Source organism: Anguilla rostrata, chromosome 11 (genome assembly GCF_018555375.3).
Source record: "Anguilla rostrata isolate EN2019 chromosome 11, ASM1855537v3, whole genome shotgun sequence".
Classification (NCBI taxonomy): domain Eukaryota; kingdom Metazoa; phylum Chordata; class Actinopteri; order Anguilliformes; family Anguillidae; genus Anguilla; species Anguilla rostrata.
In genome coordinates, this window is record NC_057943.1 from 3,482,789 (window position 1) to 3,491,469 (window position 8,681).

Here is an 8,681-nt window from a genome sequence, read left to right on the forward strand (position 1 = left end):
CTATGGCCAAGATTTTGTTTTCCTGCTCTTCTTTACAAATGTTCTGGGCTCACAACCCCCTTAATGGGCAATTACACTTTCTGCAATCCAACCCCTTAACGAAATGCAACATATGGACTTCAGGGTTTTCAGCATGCCAAAACAGCTGCATTTACACTAACTACTGCAGTTCATGTAACGAGGTGTTATTGACTGGTGTGAATGGTACTGGTGAATGAATTATATAGTTAGCTGTTTTTTTGGTTTTTTTTTTTAATATCATCTTACCACCTACCTCAGACTCCGTTTCCATGACGAAACCAGTGAGTTCCAACTCATAATTTGGAAGCCAGTGCTCTGCTGAGCCAGTATAGCCCCCTCATCTTACTGAGGTAAAGCAAAGGTGAGCGTGTAGCAAAGGCCTGACCTCCTTTCATTTCACATGTTTCTCAGCTACAGAGCCCTTTTAAGACTCATCTGACTGGCACCCCCCAATGGCTGGGCTGTTACCTGTTTGCCGTTTCTTTGCGTTCTCATTGGCTGGACCAGCCGACCTGGGCCGTGTCTGTGCCGTTTCTTTGCATTCTCATTGGCTGGACCAGCCGACCTGGGCTGTGTCTGTGCTGTTTCTTTGCACTTTCATTGGCTGGACCAGCTGACAGGCCAGAGGTGTCACCATGGAGCGATGAAGTGAGGAAGAGTACGTCAACCGGAGGCCTCCGTCTCCAGAAGGAGTGCTGTGCCCATCGGCCAACAGCCAATCAGAACTCACTCTCCACTATGAAGGGGTGTCACTGTACTAACGAGCTCAACGATAGCACAGTTAGTACAACAACTGCTTAACAACCCCCACCCACCTCAAACAACCCCCTCACCCACCCTAACAACCCCTCACCCACCTCAACCACCCCCCCCCTCAACAAACCCCCCCCCACCCCACCTAACCACCTCAACCCCACTCAAACCACCCCACCACCACCCACCAACCAACCCCTACCCCACCCATGTTGTCACTGTGAAGAAGTCTCTCTCCCCAGCGCACATCCGCTCAGATGAAAAATTTAACGGCTTTTCCTTGGACACACGGCTCCCATGGAAACACAGCAAAATAATGCAGCAAAGGAAAACACAGTGACGGATCCAGTCTCATATCCAGTTATATTGACATTCAGTAACAAAGTCTACACAGTGAAAACAGCACAAGGCAAACAGCTACGACACAGACGTACAAAAGATTCACCTCCGGAAATAACAAAGCATAAATTACTGTGATAGGCAATATATAAAATAGAAGTATCGTATCAAATAGAGAGATAAAGTAAAAACCTTTGTGTGCGTCAGGTATATGAACAAGAGGACGTAAATCTCAATTATAAATGTAATATTAATACGAAGGGTAACAAAGATATTAAGGTAGTATTGCACTGTATTGCTATGAAGTCATTTTTGAGATTTTCTATGCTGTTTGGGCCACGTTTGGAATACAGCATTTCTTATTTAGTTTCTTGCTAACTATTTCTTATATAACATAACATGCAAATATAGAGAGATTAATGAAAACAATGGCTGATAAAAACGTTCCTATTTGCTGGTGATTTAAACAGGAACCACTTCTCACGAGCAGTTTCTTCAGTTAAACATTATTGATTAGACTACTGCCCACAGACAGGGCAGAAGCGCACCCTTAAAGACGAAAACACCCCTGGTTTTCAACATTAGCTGCAGTATTACACTTCTCAGGCAGAAGGACCCGAAATATTCATAAAATTTGGAAAATAACCTTGGTTTTGGCAAAGACCCCACCAATAATACCATTGACAACATCATATTTTCAACCAAAAATCAAAAATTTTAAAGCGTGAAAATAAAATTTGTTTGATGTGGGCACTTGCTGTTGAGGTCAGTGATTGGCAGGTCAGAGGCGGTCACATGACAAAGAAAGAGGAGGGGCCAGAGTTGTGTTGAAGGCACTGCTTTTGCTACAGTACAGCTGGTTTCATCAACAAGTTTCTCAGTCGCTCAGTAACTTCCTCACTCTCTAAATCCCACTCTCTACATACACTTCCTTTTTTAAAATGGATCATTTTAACTTTTTTTAAATTATAAATTTAGCACCCAATTCCGACCCAATTTGTACTGTCCAATCATCCCCAACCGCACCAGGGTTCATGTTGCGAACTCCAATGCCGATTCGGGAGAGTGGAGACGAGCGCGGTTCTCCTCCAAAACACATGGTGTCGCCAGCTGCTTCTTTACACACCGCAGATGAGAGCAAAGCTTGCACAGAGCGTAGTCAGAGGAAGAGCTTTCACGTGCGGCTTTCGCATGCAGTCCGTCGACCAGCAGGGGGCGCTAGAGCGCAGGTCCCTCACCGACAGAACTCTCCCATACCCTGGGCGAGCAAGTGCCAGCTGTGTGTCGCCCTGTGGAGCTACGGGCGACAGCTGGCACTGCCGTGGCCCGGAGCCAAACTCAGACACTTTTGACACTGATGTGATCTGTCCATCTGTCCATTCTACCCTTCTTTCTTTCTCTCAGTCTCTCAGTCCCTCCTCTCTCTCTCTCTCTCTCTCACACACGGACTCCCCCTCTCTCCGCAAGCTCTGCAGGCCTAGGCGGGAACGTCCTCTCCAAACTTGGACTGATGAGCGGCATTCCGGGCATCATACAGCACCTGAGGACATGGAGAAAGAAGGGAGGGAAGAGAGAGAGAGAGGGGGAAGAGAGAGAATGAGGGATGGAGAGGAGGGAAAGACTGGAAAGAGGACAGAGAGGAGAAGAGAGAGAGAGGAGGGGGAGAAAGAGGGAAGGGGAGGAGGAGAGAATGAGAGAGAGAGGGAGGGAGAGAGGGAAAGAGATGGAAAGAAGAGACGGGGAAGAGAGAGGGAGGGAGAGAGAGAAAGAGATGAGGAAGAGAGAGTGGGGGAGAGAAAGACAGAGGGAGGAGAGACAAAGAGAGAGGAGGAAGAGAGAGGGAGGGAGAATGAGAGAGAGAACGTTAGTGCACACAGGAACAGGGATCTCTTGCTAGCTAGCTGGCTGGCTGGCTGGCTGAACCTTCAGGTTAGGGCCAATACCTGGTTGTGGACATAGGCCTCGCAGGAGTAGCACCAGACGGACAGGTCGGCGAAGCTGAGGACCAGAGGATGTTCCGAAACCAAGCCGTGGGTCACCATGTGCTGATTTACATAGCGCCCACAGAACACCTGACACACACAGACAGGAGGAGGGGGAACGGATTTAATCACGCGTGTATGTTAGATACTCTTTATAACAACGTCCAACATCTCTTAATAGGCATTTTTGAGAATAAGCACCTTGTTCTGAACCAACATTAACCTCCAGCTGCACGTTCACACACCCTGGGACAGAGCATTTCAGTCCCTCATGAACTCTGAACATTTAGGGCGTAACTCCTGCGTTCGGAGTACCTTGTAGCAGCAGAGGCAGACCCAGTTCTCTGCGTCCGCACCGCAGTCCTCGCAAGGCAGGAACACGTCTATCCCGCCCGCAGGCAGAGGGCCAACCGCTTCCAGGTGAGGGCACCACGGCAACGGCTCCACCACAAACATCGTCCCCTGGAAACAAAGGCACGACAACACAAGGTTCCCACTTATCCCACATTGCAAGAATACAGAAACAGTCAAGCAGGGACATAGAAAATGGCATGTACAATTTAAACGAAAATTAATTTTTATTTTTAAAAATTTTAAATTTGTAAGTTAAGAACAGACTCTTGTTTACAATGACGGCCTGGCAGGAGGCAGAGAAGCTTCTGGAGGGGGAGCGGTGGAGGGGAAGAGGACGGGAATTAAAAGGTGTGGATGGAAGAAAGACACCAGACCAGCTACCTATACCTAACCCGCAGGGGCACACATGGAGTTAAGATCTTGAATAGAAATCAGGGAGTCTCTGGAAACAGTGGGTCCCTTATACAACCATCAAGTGTGGATACCGTACCCCGTCCATGTTCTGGCCGCCACAGAAGAGCTCAAAGACTGGCTGGTCCTTCTTTGACCAACCGGACGCCTCATCCAGCACCGCGCTCTCCTGTGCCCCAGTCACACTGGCGCTGGAGGCTGGCTCAGGGTTCGGCTGGAGGCAAAAACACAAACGTTACCTTTTCCCCTCCCCCTCCCTTTCGCAACTATTGAGAAAAACAAAAAGTGCAGTGTCGTGTGGCCCCCCCCACCTGTGCGCCAGTCGGTTTGTGAAGCGAGCTCACGGGCACGCTCTCCACCCCCTCTCGTTTTTCAGGAAACACCTGGGCAGGTGATTTCTCGGCTCCTGCTGGACTCTGGTGAGGGGCGGGCTTGACCTTTGGCCTAGCTCCACCCACAGGCACTGAGGCAGGACTAGCACCGCCCACAGGCGCTGAGGCAGGACTAGCTCCACCCACATGACTGAGGCTGGCGGAAGCGGACTGATCCAAGTCCAGAGAGAGCAGGCCTTGTGTGATGTCCTGCAGCGAGTCATCCTCCTGCCCAGCAGGGGGCAGTGCTGGAGGCGTCACCACTGCTGGCTGAGGCGTGACAGGGAGCGATTCGCCCCCAGGGGTTCGGGCTGGCGTCCCCTTTCGTGGCGACTTCTTGCCCTTGCCCCCTGGGGTGCGTTTACCCCTGGGGCTGGGCAGGGAGAGGCGCAGAGACTCGGGAACTGGGGAGAAATTAAAAATAAGAGCAGAATGAAAATCCTGTCTCTGTCCTTATTTCTGAGCATCTAATTTCCCCTGAAATGCTCCAACTTCACTACCTGCGAGAACCCAGTAGTCAGCACTGCTCTCTGTACAACTGTTTCAGTGTGAAAATACTATCTTTCAATCCAAATTATGAATAAAAACTACTCCACAAACTTTACAGTTGAATGAAAGTTAATTCTACAGAGCAGGCATAAATGAGGTTGTGCCAGACCTGGATCAAACACGTACTTGTTTTGGATTCAAATACTTTTCTCTGCTCCATTGGTCTTGCCTGGTGTAATTGAGCCTGCCAATATGACCAGAAGGCGGGATTTGCACTTTTTGAGAGTAGTTCTTTGGTTCCAATACACCAGACAAGATCAGTAAAGCGTAGAAAAGCATTTGAATCCAAAACAAACATATTTCACCCAGGTCTGGGTTGTGCTGGCATAAAAAAACTTACTCTGCATTCTCAGGGAGCTCCAGTAGGGGGCGTGAGCCCGCAGGACGTGATTGATGGCGACCGCTGCGTTCGGATGAGGGGGGGGCAGGGCGGGCAGTGAGGGGGGCAGGTCTCCTAGCAACATGCTGGTGCACATGGACATGGATTCGGAAATCGACGTGAGGTTATAACCTCCCTGTTGAATCAGAGATGATGACGGTGAGGGCTGGATACTAGAGACAGATAACAACAAAAAAACTAAAAATTTTCTCTCCAGTTTCAACATTGTGTGGCGCCCACTTACTGTAGGTGTGCAAGTATGTGTTCACATCCCTGTGGATTTTTATTTCCAAAGTGGCAAAAAACAAAAAGGAACTAAGCTATAGCCTTTGGTTCTTGGTTCCCCAAGCTAAATTACTCATAAAACAACTTTGCACCCACATGACATACGCATGAAGTTAGCGACTGCATATTTACGACATTCCGTTTGTTTTTTGTTTTTTTGTACAGCACTGCAACGGACCTCCAGGATCAGCAGGACCTTCCCAGCAGCCAGACTCATCAGCAGGTGGGTCAGGTGGGCGTAACCCTCCGGGGTCACCTGGTACCCCCCCAGCGGGTCCCCTCGGGCCGCGTCGAACCCTGCAGACACCAACACCAGCTCAGGGTCAAACTGGGTGGGTGGGTGGGTGGGTGGGGTGACAGGAAGAGGCTAATTAATACAAACACAGCCGCCAGAATGACCCGCGCTGGCAAATACAGGAAACCGACATCACGTTCTTACACAGGAGTTTTAGAGAGTCCAGTCATGGAGGGCTACAGTGTGCCTTTTGAAAGACTGTTTCAGCACCAAAGTTTTGTTTTTTTTCCCCCCAAGGAGTGAATGTGCTTCAGGTGCACACCAATACATTCCAATTAGAAGATGAGCTCCTAAATTATTTTTCCAGTTAGCACATATTAATTTCAAGGAGTACATGCTCCTAAAATGAGAGCACTCTGAGCACTTAACTTAGCCGATTAACCGAAGTCACTGATTGGCTAAACAGTGTACACCATATTTCCATGGCCCCGATTGGTTGCTCACTGGCAGTCTACCAGGAATTGAGTTTGACGACCTTGCTCTAAAGTGTTCCAAAAATCCAATCATGTGACCACACTGTGACTGTGTGTAGACTGTCTGACCAGGTGTGTATGTACCTGACCATACTCTGGGCCCAGGTGTGTATGTACCTGACCATACTCTGGGCCCAGGTGTGTATGTACCTGACCATACTCTGGGCCCAGGTGTGTATGTACCTGACCATACTCTGGGCCCAGGTGTGTATGTACCCGACCATACTCTATGCCCAGGTGTGTACGTACCTGTCTGGCGATGGGCATGACCAGCATGTGGAAGGCTGCCAGGTACTCGGAGTCGCCCATCTTCCCGCCGTTCCACGGAATGTTGACGTTGAAGCCCCGCCCCTTGCCCCGCCCCACCCGGTCGAAGTCGGCATCCTCAGAGGACGGGAAGAACATGCCGTTGTCGTAGCGATGGAGTGAGATATACAGCACACTGAGAGAGAGAGAGAATAACAGAGAGGATTCAGAGGAGAGAAATGATCTGATCATCATCCCTAACATAAATCTGTGTGAGACAATCACTTGCATGGCTTCATGCTGAATGTCATCTACATTTATACATATCAGCCTATAAGGACTGATCTGCAACAATCCACACTGTACCACCGCATATTAACTGAGAAAGCGCTTTTAAAGAGATGCTTTGTGGAAACAAGTTAAATTTTGTTCAACCTACCTCAGCTTCAGTGTTAAATGAAGCAATAAATAAAATTAATTAAGTTAAATTAAGCCATGAGAAGCTCTGCGTTTCAGTTAGGGGTGTTGTTAAACAAGCCGTGAAGCAGAGTCATGATAGAGGTACCTGTCGTCCTCCTCAAAGATGTGCTGGGTGCCGTTGCCGTGGTGCACGTCCCAGTCGAGGATGAGCACGCGCAGGGGGCGCGGGGCGAGGGTTTGGGCGTAGCGCGCGGTCAGGGCCGCCGTGTTGAAGAAGCAGAACCCGCAGGCGGCGTCCTGCTCCGCGTGGTGCCCGGGGGGGCGAACGATCGCCACGGCGTTCCGCACCTGTATACACACACAGACACACACGCACACACATATACACACACACGCAGACACACATACACATATACACACACACGCACGAATACACACATACGTACACACACACACACACACAAGAACACAGGCTGCTTTGACACAATGCCCTTTGTGACAAAAGCACTATACAAATAAACTAACTAAACTAAAACTAACTAAAAATTAACTGAAGTGAATGTGCAATCTGTGCAGAGTGCAAGCATACGCATCTCCCTTAATCATCAGTTCAGCCAGTGAGCTGAGTTTGCCTACCTGTGCAGTCACAAGAGCCTGTGCTGCCTTAAAGCATGCACCAGCCCCCAGTGTTTACCTCTCCAGTCAGCACAGCCTGTGCTGCGTTAAAGCATGCACTAGCAGCCTGTGCTCACCTCTCCAGTCAGCACAGCCTGTGCTGCGTTAAAGCATGCGCTAGCAGCCTGTGCTCACCTCTCCAGTCAGTAGAGCCTGTGCTGCGTTAAAGCATGCGCTAGCAGCCTGTGCTCACCTCTCCAGTCAGCACAGCCTGTGCTGCGTTAAAGCATGCGCTAGCAGCCTGTGCTCACCTCTCCAGTCAGCACAGCCTGTGCTGCGTTAAAGCATGCGCTAGCAGCCTGTGCTCACCTCTCCAGTCAGCACAGCCTGTGCTGCGTTAAAGCATGCACTAGCAGCCTGTGCTCACCTCTCCAGTCAGCACAGCCTGTGCTGCGTTAAAGCAGGCTCCAGCAGCCTGTGCTCACTCCTCCAGTCAGCACAGCCTGTGCTGCGTTAAAGCATGCGCTAGCAGCCTGTGCTCACCTCTCCAGTCAGCACAGCCTGTGCTGCGTTAAAGCAGGCTCCTGCAGCCTGTGCTCTCCTCTCCCGTCAGCACAGCCTGTGCTGCGTTAAAGCATGCACTAGCAGCCTGTGCTCACCTCTCCAGTCAGCACAGCCTGTGCTGCGTTAAAGCATGCACTAGCAGCCTGTGCTCACCTCTCCAGTCAGCACAGCCTGTGCTGCATTAAAGCATGCACTAGCAGCCTGTGCTCACCTCTCCAGTCAGCACAGCCTGTGCTGTGTTAAAGCATGCACTAGCAGCCTGGGCTCACCTCTCCAGTCAGCACAGCCTGTGCTGTGTTAAAGCATGCACTAGCAGCCTGCGCTCACCTCTCCAGTCAGCACAGCCTGTGCTGCGTTAAAGCATGCGCTAGCAGCCTGTGCTCACCTCTCCAGTCAGCACAGCCTGTGCTGCGTTAAAGCATGCGCTAGCAGCCTGTGCTCACCTCTCCAGCCAGCACAGCCTGTGCTGCGTTAAAGCAGGCTCCAGCTGCTAGCAGGGCGCTCCTGTAGCTCTCGGGGCTGATGTAGATGGAGTTGTACTCCTCCCCCAGCCTGTACAGGTCCCTCGGCTTCATGCCCTCCGTCGACTTGATCCGCGCGATGTGCTGCAGGCTGAGAGAGAAA

At 50.4% G+C, this 8,681-nt stretch overlaps 1 protein-coding gene across 2 annotated transcripts in view; it reads right to left on the minus strand.

Moving 5' to 3' along the window:
* Positions 1–1,118: 1,118 nt before the first annotated feature.
* The window catches only part of hdac6 (histone deacetylase 6), a 26,097-nt gene continuing 18,534 nt past the window's right edge, over positions 1,119–8,681 (minus strand). For both annotated transcript variants that reach the window (XM_064300535.1, XM_064300536.1), the window contains 10 exons: positions 8,501–8,669; positions 7,024–7,226; positions 6,462–6,654; positions 5,623–5,772; positions 5,121–5,295; positions 4,172–4,635; positions 3,940–4,074; positions 3,411–3,557; positions 3,057–3,185; positions 1,119–2,653 (listed from right to left, as the gene is read on the minus strand). In XM_064300535.1, coding sequence (XP_064156605.1) covers positions 2,591–2,653; positions 3,057–3,185; positions 3,411–3,557; positions 3,940–4,074; positions 4,172–4,635; positions 5,121–5,295; positions 5,623–5,772; positions 6,462–6,654; positions 7,024–7,226; positions 8,501–8,669 — 1,828 coding nt within the window. In that variant the 3' untranslated portion in view covers positions 1,119–2,590. The remainder of the gene's footprint in view (positions 2,654–3,056; positions 3,186–3,410; positions 3,558–3,939; positions 4,075–4,171; positions 4,636–5,120; positions 5,296–5,622; positions 5,773–6,461; positions 6,655–7,023; positions 7,227–8,500; positions 8,670–8,681) is intronic.